We start from the raw sequence: 20,036 nt of genomic DNA, 5'->3' as shown, positions 1-20,036 counted from the left end.
CTCTTTACAAATTCCTAAGTGAAGATTACCCAAAATTATCAGATCGTATTGACTGTCATCAACTCCTCAGTTGAGAAACATTGTGATGTAGAAAAGTTCACACATTGCCACTGTCCTAATGGAAAAGTGAGGAAAACTACCTCCAGCATAACAAAATCAAACCCCATCCTAGATAACCACACACAAAACAAAACCACTACTTAAGAAAGAAAAAAAACACCCACACACCATCAGTACCACCCAGCCCATTGGCCACACAACAATCCCCCCTCCTTCCCTGGGGGGGGGGGGGGGGGGGAGAGAGGAGGAAGGGTAATAATAATCTGTAACTGGTAAACTCAGATTCCAAAACCAAAAGAGAATTGAAACAAGAAAGTCAGCATCAGTAAGCAGTAAGTATTAATGCTTTTCTGCTAACAATACTAATAAATTTTCTCAGTTTGAAACTGCTGCTTCTTTCTCCCTACAAATTTCAAGCATCTGCCTTTGCTTTCACTTGATTTCCACAGCCAGGCTGCATGTCATAGAAAGTATGTACCACTGATCTCTGTTAAAATTGTGATTTTTGCAACTCTGCTGTTTCCTTTATAATCAAATTCCAATATGATGACACATGAGCCAAGGTAGGCTGCAACACTGGCCTCAGTCCAGGGTCATTCCATATCAAATCACCCAATAAAAAATAAATTTTACACCCACCTCCTTAGATTTTCATGAAATTTGGCTCAAATGGTTCGAATACCATCCTGACAACACCTGCAATTTTTTTTAGCTGTATCTCTTATAGTGTTTTTTTTTTTTTTTTTTTTTTTTTTTTTTTTTTTTTTTTTTTTTTTTTTTTTTTTTTTTTTTTCTTCTCGAACCTTCAGAAATGGTAAATTTAATTTGTATTCAAAACTTTAAAATTGCTTATCTGAAAAACTCTTTTAGATAACATCATGAATTTTTGCAGCAAGTTTATTTATTATACAAATTTGAAGATAAAAATGATACTATTAAAATAGATTAAAATTTTCTATGAAAAAAAATTATACGTATTTTCTTTTTCTTTTTTAACGGATGTTTTGTTTTATAAGAATTGCAATATCTAGAGTCTCAAACCTGATAGAATGCTCAAATTTGTTTTAATTTATTCTTAAACATATAGGCTACTTGAGAAAACAAAAATAATGATGGCTTTTTAACATGTTTATTAATTATAGTAGATTACATTAGAATTATGTACAAAGCTAGTGTAGTTACGACACTTATGTATAACCCAACTGATTGCTTGAAACGTTGAATTTTTTGAGTAATTTTGTCTTTTTAATAAACATTAATGCTGATTCAAACAGTTTTTCCACTTCATCCAAGAGCTTTCAGTTCTTTTGATACAGTCTTTTTTGAAGTAATACATTCTTCCGGGTCGACAGAAGCGTCCGATCCCACGCGTCGGCTTTGACCCGTGACATAAGGGTGTTGTCGTGTGTGACGACAATACGGCGCGGAGTTTGGTTTGAGTGTGGCTGTCTCCAGTTCTGTTTTATCTTATTTTATTTACTTTTCCGATCTGTTCGTTCTATCTCGTGAGATTTTTTTTTTTTTTAATTTAAAAACACTTAGGGCCTGTTACTTATTTTAATTATCTGTTTCCTCGAATTTCTGTTTTAGTTTATTATATTTATCTTTCTGACCTGTTCGTTGTATCCCGTGAGATTTTTTTTTTAAAGACAAAAAACACTAATCAGCTACTGAAGCATCTTTATCTTCTATGGGTTGCATGGGTTACGACCCCTGGGGAGGTGGGTGGGTATTCATGCATGGCTGTCTTCACTTACGCGTTTTAGCTATGCAGGGCGTCTAAATTTGTTTATATTTAGTTTGCCCCCCCACCCAAAACATCCCATTTCCCGTGCTTGTCCCGTTAGTGTCATTAGGCTTCTTGTGGAAAGTGTGTGTGTTTGTTTTTGTTTCCGCCATATTTGTGACGTCATGGGTCAAAGCAGACGGGTGGGATCGGACGCTTCCGTATTTCCATTCTTCCAGTGCCGCTTGATTGAGGTGCGTCTACTACACAGACTATGTTGCTCCAAAGGCACTATGCAAGAATCTTCTCTTTCAGGCCAATAAAATGGTGCAGCTGGTCCTGAAGGATGTAGAAATAGAATTTCTGCATCTTCTTCATCATTGAATATTGTTTTTACCAGTCCAAAGTACTAGTTACCATCATAATTTGCAGCCACATAGCTATTTATGGATGGTTCAACACGAACCCAATCAGAAGAAGAATGGAAAGAAAAGACTAAGGAGGGTTTTACACTATCTGTAGTCCTTCTAATTTCAAGGTTGTTTGTTGGAAGTGGTTTGAAGTTATGAAAACTTCTTGTTCCAGGAATGGTTCGGGTTGCTGAAAAATGTTTTTCTAGTTTTAACCGTAGCAAATCAGCTTCTTTTTTGTCAATAAAGTGAAAATGAATGTTTTCAATATTATTTTTTTTCACAAAACTTGTACACATTGATTGCTGTCATTATTTGTTCTTCGTCTGAAAGCTGTAGACTGGCTTTCCTTAAAATTATTTTAATAGTTCCTCCTAGGCCATCACAAATTCACTTCCCATGACTTGTTGCAAAAAAAGAGTGTCGGGCCTTCAAATTAAAGTCTCTCAAGTGTTCAGTCAAATTTTTAAAACTGTTTCTATTTTTGTACTGCCCAGCACAACCATCTGTAAAGTAGTGAACTGAGTCAATGTCAGTATGATGTAATGACAGCCACTTTGTAATTTCTTTTTGTACAAAGTTAGCAAAACCAGTGTCATGTTCTTGGTCATCACTAATAAAACAGTGGTTGGAAACAAAAACATTGTTTTCCTCATTTCTTAGAAAAACTCCAACTGGATGTAGAGTACAACCACCTCTATTCCAGTGGTAACTTTGGATCTCATTTTGTATAACAAAGGAATAATTTTCACTGAAATCCATCACAATAATTACTGTTTTGGGTGGTGGGTCTTCTTTCAATCTTTTAAAGGCTGCTGATTGGGATTTTGCTATAAACGAGTGCGGTGTGAGCTTTTCCAATGACCTAACCAATAAAGAAATGTAGTCTTCAACACTGATAGACTGTTTGATCATTTCTGCCCTGTCTGTGTTAACCCACTGACTGATTACAATTTCTTCTTCTAAATCATAATCTTCACTTAGTTTTTCAGTTAAGTACTTAGTTAGTGCAGTATTTGCAGTACAGCTGTTGCAATGATTTAGCATGCAGTTTTGGTTTTCCATGTTGCACACAGGCATCTTAATTAGGTCTTTATAAGATTCTTCAATTTTCACAGCATCCAGTAATAGTTTAACATTCTGGTGGATACTGCATACACATACTGCATACACATACAGTGTGTGTGCCTGCAGCACCAGCAAGGATACACCATTTAGGTCTCAAGAAACAAAATTTTGAAAATGCTACTTCTACCTCGGGATTCTCCCATTTCAAAGAATAATAGAGTTCTTCTTTTTTGCATGTACACATTTTGGAAATACGGAAGCGTCCGATCCCACCCGTCGGCTTTGACCCATGATGTCACAAATATGGCGGAAACGACCATAAACGACAATTCCAATATGGCAGATATAAAATCGTTGCATACGTATCATAAAGACGAAAATACATCGAAAAACAACACACACACAGGTTTCACAAAAAGCCTAATGACTCTAACGGGACAAGCGTGGGAAATTGGGGGTTTTTGGGTGGGGAGAAACTAAATATAAACAAATTTAGCCACCCACCGCCATACAAAACCACGCAAGACGACGAAAAAAATCGACATCACAAAACTCACCAAATACCACAAAACACATTATTATCTGGAATCGGACATTTCCCTTGACCTATATAGATCTACAGTAGCCCCCGATCCCATAAATTGGGATCGAACACTTCCCTTGACCTAAATAGCTCAACAGCAACTCCCGATCCCTTCTCCCAATACAAAAATCAAAATACATCGCAAAACATTGCGAACAAACACTTCCCTTGACCTACATATATCTACAGCAGCTCCCGATCCCATAAATTGGGATTGAACACTTCCCTTGACCTATATAGTTCAACAGCAGCTCCCGATCCCCTCTCTGATTACAAAAATCAACATACTCCACCAAACATTGAGATTGAACACTTCCCTCCAACTATATAGCTCAACAGCAGCTCCCAATCCCATAACTTAGGATCGACCACTACCCTTGACCTATGTAACTCAAAAACATCTCCCAATACGAATACCAATACCAACCTTCACAGTCACAAATTTCAATGAAACACTTCCCCATACCCCAATACACAACACATACGCCAAAAACAAAAACAATGAGACCTTACCACAAGAAAGTTCCAGCCCCACAAACTAGATTGGTCACCACAATCACACACAAATGCACACGCAAACACACACACACACACACACACACACACACAAGCAAACCCACGAAAAAAATACTGAACCAAAAGAAAAACCCAACCCACCCACACCTCAACCCCCTCCCCCCCCCCCCCCCCCAACCCCAAAATAAAAAACCCACAAACAAAAACCAAATGCAACATAAAAAACATCTCAATCACACACTACAACTCAACAAAAACTTCAACAAAATAGATCCTCCACAACTAAAACAAAAAACAAACACACTCCCCCTCCCCCCCCCACCTTAACAAACACTATACAACAAAATAAACCACCCACCCCACCCTGAACCACAGCCACCTACCCAGCCCACCCTAACCAACCACTTTCGGCCTATACATTTTACCCACAGCCCTTAAGAAAATCCGAACAATACAATAGCCCTCTGGGACACTCTTCCGCCAACAGTACTCATCTAAATGAGACTGAAGGTTGGAAGAGCGCCTCTTCCGCCTACCAAGAACTGACTTAACCGCCCCCCACATCCCCTCTATTGTATTAGTACAAGCCCCTGTCTCATAATTCTTAAACTCTAAACTATGGTGCACTACTAAATGATTAAATCCCCTCTCACCCAACCCCCTATAAGAAGAAAAAGCATCAGAAACTATTGTGGACCCCGGCTCTATATATTCCTCAATTAACCCCACTAATTCAGCCTTCGACCTCCCTTCCACAACCCTAAAAACACATTCGAAACGCCCACCCCCCGGAACAACAGCCCCCCACACCCAAAGACCAGCCACAGACTTCCCCCTCCCATACTTCCTTTTCCCAAACTGTGACTCATCCACCTCCACAACCACCCCATGGCCCCCCAACTTACCCCTGTACTTAATAAATTCCGAACACACTTCACGACAAAAGGAATACCAATCTAAAACAGACCGAGCGAGGTGGCACAGTGGTTAGCACACTGGACTCGCATTCGGGAGGACGACGGTTCAATCCCGTCTCCAGCCATCCTGATTTAGGTTTTCCGTGATTTCCCTAAATCGTTTCAGGCAAATGCCGGGATGGTTCCTTTGAAAGGGCATAGCCGATTTCCTTCCCAATCCTTCCCTAACCCGAGCTTGTGCTCCGTCTCTAATGACCTCGTTGTCGACGGGACGTTAAACACTAACCACCACCACCACCAATCTAAAACAGTCCTCTCACTCACACCAGTCTCATGCCCGCAAAAACTCTGTGGGGATCTATAACAAAAATAATATGTAACAAGCACAATCTCACGCATGCCCAATCTAGACTTCTCGAACCAGGTACCGCGCCGTATGGAACGCCATATGTCATCTTTGCGACAGCGCCACATGTAACCGTCCCTGGTCCGAGAGGCCGGAACTTTAACCAATTTCATTGGTTCACGGCACACACCACACTTCACGACCTCGGCAATTAAGCCAAATAGCTGAAGAAATTTAATCAGCTCTAAAGCTGTGTCCCCTATCATAGCCCTCAACCGAGAACTATTAATCTGGTCTTTCATATCCATTCCTGAACAAAAAACCACAACCGAATACACTTAATAACAAACCCACCCGACGTACAGCAATCATCGTTACATTAACCATCACACAAAACCGTTAACTCACTGATACAAATTCCGCTTCAAAAAGACGCACGCAGCACTCACCACTGAGCAACAGCAAACTGAGCCCAACACACCAAACAAACGAAAACCATGAACATACCACCAGAGGGCACAACAAACGACAACACGACATCTACAAACACGCCACACTCACAAACCAAACTCCGCGCCGTAATGACGTCACACACCACAACACCCTTACGTCACGGGTCAAAGCCGACGCGTGAGATCGGACGTTTCTGTTGACCCCACATTGTTTTTGAACACTTACTTTTTCTTTTGTTCCAGGTAGCACTCTAGAACTTTCATCCTTTTCATAAAAATCTGTTACAAGTCTTACTGTATTTTCAGAAAGAGTTTTACCTTTTCTTGGACCAGGAGTTTCCAAAATACCCTTTTCAGATTTTAGCTTTCTAGCTTGTCACACCATGTACTCATTTACATTAAATTCTTTCATCACGTTATTTCGACTCCAAGAATCTGGAGCCAAGGTCAGAATCTGGATTTTTCTAGACCTCCCAAGAGATGAAATCTTGTCTTTCATAAGAGAGATCATTACATCAAAATCCTTTGCTTTCTCAACCACACTTGTATCTTCTTCGTCATCATCAGAACTTGGTGCATCATATTTTAATACTTTTGAAACCGCCTTTTTTTTTGCAGTCTTTTCAATACTGCTAACCTTCCTTTTAAAATAAGACCCTTTACTTTGTTCTGACAAGCCATGAAGCTTTATCGGTGTTAAACCTAATTTATCAAGAGCAATGTTTGTTTGTACGAGGGATTCATTTCTGGATTCCAATGATTCTAATTCAACCATGACTTCATCATCTGTTTCACTTTCATTGACTTCAACTCTTAATTTTTCCTCACAAAAGTTACGGCATGTTGAGCAAAGCTTTTGTCCAGGTTTTATGCTAATATTTTTTGTCAGTAATTGTTTAGAAAGATCCAAGCCTACACTTCTCAACGATTTTTTGATGGGCTTTTTGTGTTTTTTTAGTGGGTCTACACATGTTGTTTGATACTTTTCGAAAACATTTAAAAAGTAGTAGCTGTGGCGTGAACATATATTCTTAAATTCACACAGATTAATTCCAGATCGTAAGTGGATCAAATCTTTTTCTTCCTCACTCAATTCAGATACTGGTTGTAACTTTTTTGAGGGTGTGTAGGTTGTTTGGAAACAGTCAGATTTTTTAAATAACCCTACGCTACAGGTTTGAATATATGACATACTGATTTTACTTTTGGTCTGATTACTGTTCTGGTTACTTTTATAGGATATAGGAAAGGAATCTGTGTAAACTAAGTAACAGTACTTACTGAAAGTTCAAATAAACTTAATAAAATACTATCCAAGCACTGTTTAACGCTGTAATAATTTTTTTCTTCAAAACACAGGAGTAACAAAACAAAATCCAAGCGTACATTGATACTCCAAGAAGACAAAAACTTATTTTCGGTGTCTTAAGTCACTTGGTACTTTTTATTTTTAAAATATAATTAATACTATTTTAAAAATTAGATAACTATTAAACAGGTTAAAAAGCCAACATAATTTTTCTTTTATCTAATAGCCTATACAATTAAGAGTATTTTAAAACAAATTTGAGCTTTCTATCAGGTCTGAGACTCTAGATATTGCAGGTTTTGTAAAACTAAACATCTGTTAGCTAAAAAACAAAATTGTAAATTTTTTTTCATTTGGAAGATTTTAATATATCTTTATGGTAATTTTTTTTAACATTTAGATATAATACACAAACTTATTCCAATATTTCATACTGATATCTTGAGTATTCTTTAATATACAAATTTTTTTAGTTGTGAGGACACGTTTAAGTTACGATTTCTGACTGCTGAAACAATGCCAAATCTAAAAACTTTAAAAATTTATAAAAAAAACTATAAGAGATAGAACAAAAAACTTTTACAAGTGCTTTCAGGATGCTAAAAGAAGTAATTGTACCAAGTTTCATCAAAATCTGACATGGTTGGTGTCAAGGCCTGGGTGACTTGACATGGAATGACCCTCCATGTCTCTGTATCAAATGTCCTAACTTGCTGCTGATTGCCACAATATGGAAGGAATGCAGCTAGCTTGGCCTCTTCCATCAAAGCCGAGACGTCCTTTGTCATTCTCTCCGATTATGTGCCCCAAATGATACAATTCAGACTGTAGTTCGTTATCATCAGAAATAATCTTTGCTCTGTGTACTGACATGTTAAAGACCACATTCTTGTGTACAGGGTGCTGAATACTATTGTGTTCGAATACCAGTGAGTGTGCGTTTGGTTTCATGTACACTGAGTGACCAGGCTGTCCTCCTGCCTTCTGCTCAAGTAAAACATCCAAGAATGGTACCTTGTGGAGTCATGGCTCATGCATTATTATATTGGGATTTGGTTACTAAAGAGCTGGCTGAGATTAGAGTAAACCACTACACTTTTAACAGAGACTGGGTGTTCACTTAGTAGGGCTGCTAGGGGCTTAGTGGGAGGTGGGAGTGCACTGCCCAACTTTGGCCTTCTGTGGAAGGTTCCTATACTGCAGTTGTTCCTATATAAACAAAACAGTGTTCTAGCCCCAGCAGTCGGTGGTGTTTACTCATGATGGCGAGGTGGAGACAGCTGCTAGAAGCTTCAGTGTTTTGTTCAAAGTGACATGCTACTGTGAAATACTCAAAGGACATAATCAAGATGAGCTTGTAAAATGGAAGAGCCGTCTCCCAACAACAGATATTACAGTCCTCAAATATCTCTCTGTTGTGTTTGTCGTGCCACAATTATTTATGACTAAATTGTTGTACCACTTTCTCTCCAATCCCTCATGCGAAACAAACCTATCAGTAACGATAGGGCAGCCTTTAGAAATACACTCTTCAATCACTGTAACTAAGCCTTTTGTACTACAACTTTGTCAGCTTAAAATATCATCTGCACCTCCCTCTGAAACAACAGCTCCCATACCCAAAGACTCAGAACATTGTTCTTTCTCCCATACTTAGGTTTCTCGAAATGAGATCCTTTTACTTCTACAACCACCTCATGCTCCTTATTGGATCCTACAGTTAGTAAATTCCCTTCAAAATTAGCTTAAAAATGAAAAGTTATCTTCAATAGCCCGCTTACTCATTCCACTACAAAAGAAACAAATTAAAAAAATTAAACCAATGTGACAAAAGTGGGTACTTTGAACCATGTGCCACAACAAACAGATTGCCACAGTTATCTCTGTGGCACTGCCACATGTGCTGTACCCATGTGATGACTTTAAAGCAATGATGTTTGTAAGCCACATGTTTCAATGACAAATGTGGCAGTTAAATGCTCCCAAATAACAGCAATTTTTTGCAAAAGGCAGATTGTGGACTCCATCTCAGCCATCTCCACCCGCTACATACAAACTGATGTACTTTATGGTAGAATCCATTCTGGAAAGGCAAATATGTCAAAGGCACTACCCATTCTCCCCAAAGACACTGACAACTAATTTCTGAACATATGTTCCCCAAATGATACAATCCCCACCATCACACAAATCACTGTCCCCACTACGAACACCACATAAACCAAAGCTACACGTGCCCCCATGTGAAACATACTTTTGATTGCAGTGAGTTTTTGTGGACATTACATTGTACCTATCCTGTCCACAGCAGTACACCCAGTATCACTTATTTTACTACCTTCTGCTAGTGTAACATTAAAATATAGCGTTTTTTCATCATGTTTTTAGTGGTTTTCATTTTCCATGGTTGTATCTTTGACTTTACAATTTTGTCAAAGATGAACTTTGCAATATTCTTGAATTAATAGGAGTGTTTTCATTTTGACCATGATCTATAATCCTAATTTATAGACTATTATAGGCTTAGTCCATATCAATTCAGGCAGGCTAGGATGTTATTGAATTTAGCATATGTTAAAATGAAGGAAATAGTAAGGAACACTTTTTTTTTCCTCCAAAAAAATTTCTGCTCCGAGATACAGCCCTCCAAAGATGACATTTCGCATACCATTTTGAAGATGCAAATTTTGGAAAAAATTTTGAAATGCTGTATCTCTGGAACAGTTTTGATACATATATTTTTTTATTATTTAAAAGATAATTGCTTTATAATTACAAAGAAATCCTCCATTTGGACGTATCTGTTGAAGTTCCTCTACTATAGCATTCTGGACCTTTTTTTAATAATTTATGGAAAAAAATTATTTTATTTTCAAAAATGTCAGTCCATAAAATTTTTTTGCTGTTGATTAGTACTTTATAGTTCTACATTTCCTGAAAAGGAGAGCTTCCACTTTTATGATCAATTAACAGGCTCATAAAAATCAAAACCTGGTCTCATTTAACATAATTTTAGTTTTTAAAGGTGAGTAAGAGACTCATTTTTAAGCATTTTAAATGGCTCCAAAATGTTTGTGAAAGGTCCAAACAGTTAAAGGTTTCAATTTATGCAACTTCTGTACACTCTGTTTTGTACTGAAATTAGCCAGTAACTAAAAATGTGTTCCACAGCTTCAGTATTTTCCTTTGATATAGAAGATGCTTTCCTGTTGAACCAATAGGAACTGGAGCACTTACAATCTTCAAGACATTGTGAATAGGAAGTGAGCACTGATGGCATTGTTGCTGTTTTTCAGCTGGAAACCCATTTCCAGCAGCTGGTCCATGTGGAAGCATAAAGTTCACTACAATTTTGTTTAACTCATAACTGGTGTCTATAATCTCTGCAACCCACCAGTTACAGTCTTACACTTACGCCACACAGATCTCCCTTCTCAGGTTGCGAATGTGAATATTATCCTGCTGTTTCCGAGGTATTGGCTGAACGAATGAAATTTCTTCTTTCTTCCTCTTTAAAGTGTGTGTAATATGAGTTCGCCCTACACTTTGAATCCAAAAATGTGTCTTCTGAATTCCTGTCACAGGAGTAGTTTGTTTGGACCATTCTTCTTTTTTCTGCTCACGGAATTCTTCGATTTCCTCTCTGGACAAAAGAATGAAGGCTGTGCATGTGTAAGATTTCAGGACTCTCATAAAATCCTCAGCATTCTGAATCACAGCTGTATATGATCTGGAAAGATTATGTTTTGTAACATGGTGCTTCAGCAGGCCTCCTACACCATCACGAGGCCTCATTCCCATGACCAGTAGCACTGTATACCCAGTTAGTTGGCACAAGCAACTTAATTTGAAATGAGTAAGTTGCTTGTGCCAACTGACTGGTAACAATTTTTAAAATGACTTGAAGAATTTTTTTGTGCATTGCTAGCAAAGCATGTGCAGAGTCATGTCCTGTGTCATCACTTATAACTGCAACACTTTTGGTCTTGTTTTGTAAATATATCACTCCTGTAAAAATTGTAACCTGGTCATTACTCCAATGATTCCCTTTTACTTCTTGTGGGAGAACAACAGACCATTTCCCAGCAAAATCACAGTGAAGCACTGAACATAGTTCTTCAGCCTGTACATACCCTTTCACTTCTGCAGTGTGTTGTTGTTGCAGTTTCTTCAGATTCTGGTGTGTTACTGCTTTCACTGATCATTTACCAAGTTCATCAATGAAACTGTCAAAAGCAACAGTTTTCTTAATTGGTTTATTTTCCTCCCATGTCGCGTATGTAATTTCTGCAGGGTTATCTGCTACGTCTTCCAGGCCAAGTGTCTGTAAAAGGCAGTCGTCCCATTCCAGGGCAGTCGCCACATTCTTGAAACAAACAAGTCTCTCGCTTTACATCACAGACTACTAATGTCTTCACATGCCCAACCAAGGTGTCATATGCCACGTCAAAGTAATCACACAAAGTTCAAAATCCAAGCAGTACACACATTAACAGACATATCTAGGTGGATGTGGAACTGCCCAGTTAGGTCGTAGTGCATAAAATTTTGATCTTCCAATATATGATGATGATGTGTAGTTGCTCTTATAAATTGTAAAAGTTTCTTTAATGCTGTGAATCATGTACCTCTTTACTTTCACAACTTTTCGAGCTTCAACTGTTATAGTGTCTTTTTTATTGGCACTCTGTCGAGAACAGTCCCATTTATCTTCCAGATATAATGACTGCACTATTTGAACTTGAGCTGTTTCTGCAGGATGATCATAATGTCTTCCAAAGACTCCGTTTACAGACCTCATATTTCTTGATTTGCCTACCATGTACTTTGATACTGATGGAATGTGGTTCAAAATTGTTTTCTTTGAAAGTTCTCTTGAATAATAGTTAAAACTTGCACCTTTTCACTGTAGGATGCACAATATTCAGCGGCTGAATTGATATTTGTGAAAAAATCCTGGCAGGAGGTGCAAGAGCGCTTTGGTTCCTTTTCTTCTGAAGATGGAATTTCTACTTTGAAGAGTGTGGTCAGTTTAGCTGTAGTGTATTGATCCGTAGCTTTAATAATTCCTCTGCACTTTCTTGATGCATAGGAGCTTATGACTTGACTTCACTGATCACGGTTTCTTAACAGGGCTAACACCTACCTCTGTAGTTGACTGGTGCATCATCTGCACCATGAGAGGCTTCACCTTGTTCAGATACTATCATTCTGTTAAAACATTTAGAACACAAAAAGTCGTCAGTGGAAACATCTTAACTTTGAAACAGAGTCATCAAATGAGAACACTTATTCCCAACCTGAACAAAGTCTGTTGTTTTGTTTGTCTTATATATCACTCTTTTATGGATATGCAAATGGTCAGCACAGTTCACTCTTCTGTGGCCTCAGTCAGAAGACATTTCAAATAGTCTTTTTCACAAAACACATTGCAACTGTGTCAACTGGCAAATTCCTCACGAAAACACAGAATCACTGGATGGTCTCAGATTTCTTAGAACCCTCTGCAGTAATCAAATTAGCACTGAACAACTACTATACAGAAATGTGCAATGAACAACCACAACAAAGAAACTGACAAGAAACTACAACAAACTGTAAGAAATATCTGCAACAATTCAAGTGAAAAGAAATAACTGCAACAAAGAAAATGATAAGAAATAACTGCAACAAAGACTGTATAAATAAACATTGTTACAAAGAAATTAGTAAGAAACAACTTCTGTGCAGACATACATTACGCTTGAAAGTTAAAAAAGTGATTTTTTAGAATAAAATCTGTCCAACTTAAAAGTGGAAGCTCTCCTTTACAGAGAATATGGTACTACGTGGTACCAATCAACAGAAAAAAATGGAGCTTTTCTGGATTGGCATTTTTGAAAAAAAAAGTCTGTAAATTATAAAAAAATTCAAAAGGCGACAGCAAAAGAACTTTGACAGATACATCCAAATCATAAAGCAATTAATTTAAAAAAAAAAAAAAAAAAAAAAAAAGTATTTTCCAAAATTTGCATCTTTAAAATGGTGTTCGCAGTGTCATTTGGAGGCCTGTGTCTAGGGGCTGGAATTTTTTTGGAGAAAACAAAAAATATGTTTCTTGCTTACTCCTGAATTTTTACATATGTTAAATTCAATAACATCTGAGACTATGAAGGTAACTCCCCTGCCTGAAGTGCTATGGATTATGCCTATAGATGTCCTTCAGTTAGTTTCAGTTTCAACTAATCCCCTTGTGCGTAGTACTGTACATTATTAAACTCTAAGCTTCATCTACACCTGTGTTCTACAAATCTCTGATGTTTGTGGTAGAGAGTATTTCCCATTGTACTGGTACTACATATTAGGGTTTCTTCCCATTCAGTTTGCATATGAAGTGTGGAAAGAATGACAGTTTAAATGTCACAGTGCGAGCTGTAATTAATCTAATCTTGTCTTTGTGGTTCATATGGGAGCAATAGGTAGGAGGTTGAAAAGTGTTCCCACAATATTCATGTAATACTGGTTCATGAAACTTCATAAGTAAGCTGTCATGGTATGGGTGACATTTTGTCTTCAAACATCTGACAGTTTTTGCTGTTTGTATCAAAAGAAAAAATTTCAGAAAATCATGCAGTTACAAAGTGAAGGACCAGCCAGCTATTACCTTCAGGTGGTGAAATTTCAGTTCTGGCAATAGACGTATTTAAAGATGAAAACATTGATCCTATCTTTTGGAATTATTAGTTTCTCGTCATGGAGGAAAGGGGGATAGATTGGTAAAGCTTAGAATGGTGGTTTGCTCAATTCTGAATGACCTGTTGCTCCTTCCTTATCTTCAGCAATCTATCACTGCCCCCTTCCTGAAGGAGGAACTTAATACTTCCAAAATCTTAGCTTTTATGTGTTTGTACGGCAGTATTGAAAATCAGGTTTTCCAGTTTTTGACAGTACTGAAGTTCAGATTTTCTAGCTTTTGACAAGATTCTCCCTTGAATCAAAAAGCCTCTATCTCTTGTCCTGCCTTTCTTTTTATATTTTCATATCTTCTACTAGTTTTATTAGGTTTGTGTTCCGCACACTTATTAAACATTTGGGCACACAGGGGTTTTGCAAGAACTATCCTTTGAAGACATATTGCATTTTCCCAGTATGCTGCCAGTGAACTAAAGTGTGCAACTTGCATTACCTACAACTGCACTTTCACGAGAATTCATTTTCATATCCTTACAATTTACTACATTTAGGTATTTGTATGTGTAGATTTATTCCAAATGTGAATCATTGATATTCTGGCATAGGATACATTGACAATCTTTTTTGCATTTTTTAGGGTGCACAATTATAAATTTCTGAAGATTTGAAGTGTGTTGCCAAGCTTTCCATCATTTTGAGCTTTTATCAAGATCTGCCTAGATATTTGTATGGCTTTTTTCAAATAATACTCCATGACAATAAGGTGCATTATTTGCAAAAAGTCTGTGATTACTATTAATATTGTCTGCTAGGCAATTAATAATAATATTGTCTACTAGGTCATTAATATACAACATGAGCAAGAAGAGCCACCATACATTTCACTGGGGTTATTTGGCAGTAGTATTTTCAAGTTCATTTTTTAACCTTATTGTAGTGTGTCTCCAAACGAAACATAACCTTTTCTTGCACAAAAACACTTGCTCTTTCTGATAAATAAATAAATAATGTAGGAGATGATGATGTTTAGCAGTATGACATCAGAGTATGCACAAATTTGATAAAAAAATGTGATGGCATGTTTACATATTAAGAACATCTTGAATACTTCACAGCTAGCCTTTTCAGTACGGTGAAACTGATGACAAGTAACTTCTCTGTGGAACTACTAATGGACACACCATACACTTCATTTATCCAACATTATTTTAGTTACAAAATGATACAAAGAGTGTTGCAATTGATTTTTTCCCACCTCTGACCTCATGACAGATGAAATGGCTAATTACATACTCTTGAAATTTTAACCTGCCGGCCGGAGTGGCCGAGCGGTTCTAAACAGTTTTGAATCGTGCAACCTCTGTGGTCACAGGTTCGAATCCTGCCTCAGGCATGGATGTGTGTGATGTTCTTAGGTTAGTTAGGTTTAAGTAGTTCTAAGTTCTAGGGGACTGATGACCTCCGATCTTAAGTCCTGTAGTGCCAGAGCCATTTGAGCCATTTGAAATTTTAACAGTGAAAAGAGCACAAAATGCTGTGCATCTGACCCAGATTACACCTTTTGATAACAAATAGTTTCTATTTTAAGCTGTCTTAACATTATACTGTAACTTTATAGCTCACACAGCATTTTACCACTCTTTACTAAAAGGCTTAAAAAACCTTAAATTTTTTATATCTTGAACTCATATTTTAGTTTAGTTTTGTTTTGTACGGGGCAGTTGTGCAAAATTTCATCCAAATTGGATGTGATCAGGTGGGGACCACTGATCTACTTTGTGTGACTTCACCAAATAAGGAATTCTTTGAACCAGTTGATCAGTTTTGCATGTAAGACTGTTGAAGACAGTGGCTGGAGGGAAAGCAAAATAAAGAAACAAAAAAATGAAAATGGTTTGGTGTGATTTGGTAAACAACACAGAGATTACAAAACTAAGTTTCTGACATGCCTGAAATGTGAAGTTTACAATTGGTTTGTGTTACCTATTTTGAGTAATGACAATAAATTTGGACCTTTTTGAAATGCAAAAACCATTCAAAATTTAAGTGTGCTCATTGAACTAAGGAGAGATGAAGATTGAGATTCACTTGGAGAAAGTGGAAACAAATAAGTGGACCAGGAAAACAGATTGGATTGGAAGATGAAATGTCAAATCAAGGATTTTGGTCTGGAAAGGGGGGGGGGGGGGCGTGATCTCACAGAAATTTTGTATCACTGTGTCATCTCAAATTCTTAGAGTAAGCAAAGTTGTTTTCTTAACTTATTATAATACGAACTACAATAGTGACAAAATTTTCAAAACTATGATATATGAAAGCTATGTTGCAAAGATTTGTGTGTGCGTGTGGGGGAGGGGGGTGAGGGGAGCGGGGAGGGGGATGGAGAATTAAAAAGAAACAGATTTAGTTGAGGAGGAGAGGGCTGCAGTTCCATAACCCTCTCCCACCGCCCTGAATTTTCCTCTGGTGACAAGTATCTACATGTACATGTCTCTCTGCAATTCACACCAAAGTGTTCAGCTGGTAGTACATAGAATTGCTTCCAGACTATTTCTCGACCATTCCACTCTTGGATGACCCATGGGAAAAATTAACAGATAAACAGTTACGTGTGAGCTTTGATTTCTCTTGTTTCATTATGATGGTCATATCTCCATATGTAGGTGGGAATCAACAAAATGTTTTCGCATGCAGCATACTAAGAAAGTTGATCATTGTAATTTAATGAAAACATCTTGGTGTATTGAAAAATGCTTGTGTTTTAGTGACTGTAACCTCAACATACGTATCATATTCATGACACCATCTCCCCTTTTATGCGATATTCCATAATGATGTCTGCCAGCAAATATGTTTGGCAGTACTCCGAAAGAGGATCGACAGGTATAGTGTAGGCATACTGTTTAGTAGATTTGTTACACCTTTCAAGAATTCTGCCAATAAAATGCAGTCTTTAGTCCACCATCCACACGTTCTCTTTGTGATGGTTGAGTTGAAGTTGTTTATAATTGTAATCCTTGGGTATTTACCTGAATTGGCAACATTTAAATTCAGGTTTTTTTTTATGTGACTGAAATTTAATGGATTTTGTTTTGTTCTTAGTACTCACATGGAGGACATCAAACTTTTTATTGTTCAGTTTCAGATGCCAATTTTTGCACTGCACAGATATCCTGTCTAAATAATTTTACAATTTGTTGTGATCCTCTTATGATCTTACTTCGGCAGTAAATGACAGCATCATCTGCAAACAACCTAAAAATGTGGCTGTATTGTCTCCTAAATCATTTATATATGTCAAGAACAGCAGAGGGCCTATAACACTTCAATTGCACTCCTCTTTCACTAGATGCCTTCCTATCAGTTACTACCAATTGTGTCCTTTCTGACAGGAAATCACAAACTCAGTTGGGTTCCTTAGGCACCCACTTTGATTAGAAGCCACTGATTACCTTATGTGACCAAAGAATCAATTGTGTTTTCACAAGAACAGTATTTTATAAATTTATGCTGATTATGCGTCGGTAGATCATTTTTTTGCAGTAGTATTTCATAACATTGGAACACAGCATACTTTCCAAAATTTTAATGCAAATTTATGTCAATGATGTGGGTCTGTAATTGAGCAGATGACTTCCACTTGTGAAAGGAATATGTTAGACATACAATCGGCACAGGACGACTTGCCATTATTAAGTTTCTTTGCTACTCTGAGGGTATATAATTCTAAATTACTCATATTGTGATCTGTTTTTGATTTGAATTCTGGGATATTGTGAATGGATGAAAGATGGACCAAGGAAATTGTTTGCTGGATTGCAGGAGACTAGATAAAGAGTGGAGCTGTGACCTGATGTATCTCTGAATGTCCTAGTACATGTAAAAGTCAGGAAAAAGCTTTAATCAGCCATGATGTCAAATGACTGATGATAATAATAGGAGTAATAACAATAAACACACAGTATACAAATTTGTTTTATTTTAGAATTCTCAGTAATGGGGAAGGTGCCGGTAATGGCATATTGCTAGTAACCAGTTGACCTAGAAAGATTTGGGTAAGTTATGTAGAACAGAATGGCTGATAGCACTAGCTACTACCAAAACTTTAATGATAAAGGTGTATCAGAAATCTTTGAAGCAAAATTTAGTTACCAGAAGAAAGTGTGAAATCTTCTCTCTCTCTCTCTCTCTCTCTCTCGCTCAAACAATGGAAAATCCAGGAGGATGAAATGTAACAATATTATGAAAAGGAAAGTCGCTACTCATCAAATAGTGGAGATGCTGAGTCAGCATCTCTGCTACATTTTGGAATTAGGGTTTAATTGAAATGCTTCATTTCTGACAGTGTAGTGGCACCACTAGTTTTATATACTATATACTGCTCTTTAAGTATTAATTTTAATATTAAAGAATGATGAAGTAATGTTGCATTTGTGGTATAAACTTTTACTGATGTAATTTTATTACTATAAATTTAGGAAGAAAATGTGGCACAGCATATACTCAAGAAATCAAAGAAGTCCATTCCCAGGACATCAAAGAAGCATGTCACCAACATACTAGAGAAACTTCGTGCAGAAAGCAAGCAAATATCACAAGAAAACAGATTTAAGGTAATTAGTGTTTTTTGTTGTGTTTAGACTTATCTAGTACTTCACTGTTGGAATAATTTTTTGTAACAGAACAAGCAAAGCAACTTACTTCAAGCATAAATGACCAGGTGCTTCTCAGATTCATTATATTGGTGTATCTGTTCTTCTTGATGTTATACAGATGTTGATGGTACCTCCAGTAACAGTCTAGTCCCCATGCTTTCGTATTAAGTTCACTATTAAACAATATTATTTAAACTAAATAATTACCATCTTCTCCATCTGAAATGCTCTCTCCATTTCAGCCTTGCCACTCATTGGACATACATGGTGTCTGTCCTAAGGAGGAATGGTCAGTATTCATGGATACGACAGCAATGACCATTTGAAGCAAATATCTTCATGTGGCACACATGCCTTGTTTTGAATGGTTTCCGAGGCAGAACATAGTTAATGTACATTGGTACTTATTTTCTGTGTTATTCAATATCTTGTCTGGGTTACACATGTACAACAGCTAGTAAGCATTACAATATGCATTTTACAAAGTGACTGTTGAAAACTACGTATTTTTAACACATTCACCTTTGTCAATTTCAATGCATTTGTGAACATGTTGTTCTGCTTGTGTGGGTCCCTCTACACATTTCCTAATGAAGGCAGCAGTGTCCTTGATGCAACCAAACAGTTCATCTTGCGTATTCACCTTTCTTTTGTACTGCTCATATGTCATCCAACCTCATAAACAAAAATCTAATGGCGTAAGTTGTGATAATTTTGCAGATCAGTTAATTGCACTACCACCACCAATCCAGCGAGTAGGGTAAGTGCAGTTGAGAAGTTCCATTACTGCACTGGTAAAATGTGGAAGTACATTGCAGTCTGCGTGGCCAAAGAAACACCCTCAAGTTATTTAACAAGCGAATTTTCCAAAAAATACAAGACATTCTGTCCCATCATTTGCTCTTCTAAAATGAGTGGAGCTATTAACATATGCCATATCAAACCTTGATGAAAAAACAAACTTGAAAATTAGTTTCCACTGCAGCATGTATGTTTTCCTGCAACCATCGATGATTGTTGAGAGAGTTGTTGATTCCATTCTGTGTAAATATGGCTTCATTAGTGAACAATATTAATGCAAACAAATGCAGATTATCATTTAGCCAATGACAAAATTCAACTCTTGTGGTGTTGTCATCAATGTGAAGATTTTGGACATGCTGTACGTGAAATCGATACAAGTTGTCCATATGTAATGTTCATCATACACATGTCTGTGAGTCATTGATACATATAAAAAGCCCCTGTGTGTTAGTAGTAGGACAGCACTGCACCATTACAGCACTATGTTGCTGTTTCTGCACAGGTTATGGAACTACGCA

The 20,036-nt window shown here is 37.2% G+C and overlaps 1 protein-coding gene across 1 annotated transcript in view; it reads left to right on the top strand.

Moving 5' to 3' along the window:
• LOC124798140 (probable RNA polymerase II nuclear localization protein SLC7A6OS) overlaps positions 1-20,036 on the top strand; it is a 71,286-nt gene that overhangs the window by 1,065 nt on the left and 50,185 nt on the right. Inside the window, exon 2 of the mRNA XM_047261418.1 lies at positions 18,538-18,672. Coding sequence (XP_047117374.1) covers positions 18,538-18,672 — 135 coding nt within the window. The remainder of the gene's footprint in view (positions 1-18,537; positions 18,673-20,036) is intronic.

The sequence above is a fragment of the Schistocerca piceifrons genome, chromosome 5 (genome assembly GCF_021461385.2).
Source record: "Schistocerca piceifrons isolate TAMUIC-IGC-003096 chromosome 5, iqSchPice1.1, whole genome shotgun sequence".
Taxonomy (NCBI): domain Eukaryota; kingdom Metazoa; phylum Arthropoda; class Insecta; order Orthoptera; family Acrididae; genus Schistocerca; species Schistocerca piceifrons.
The sequence above is the reverse complement of the archived record's forward strand: the minus strand, read 5'-3'. Positions and strand labels throughout refer to the sequence as shown.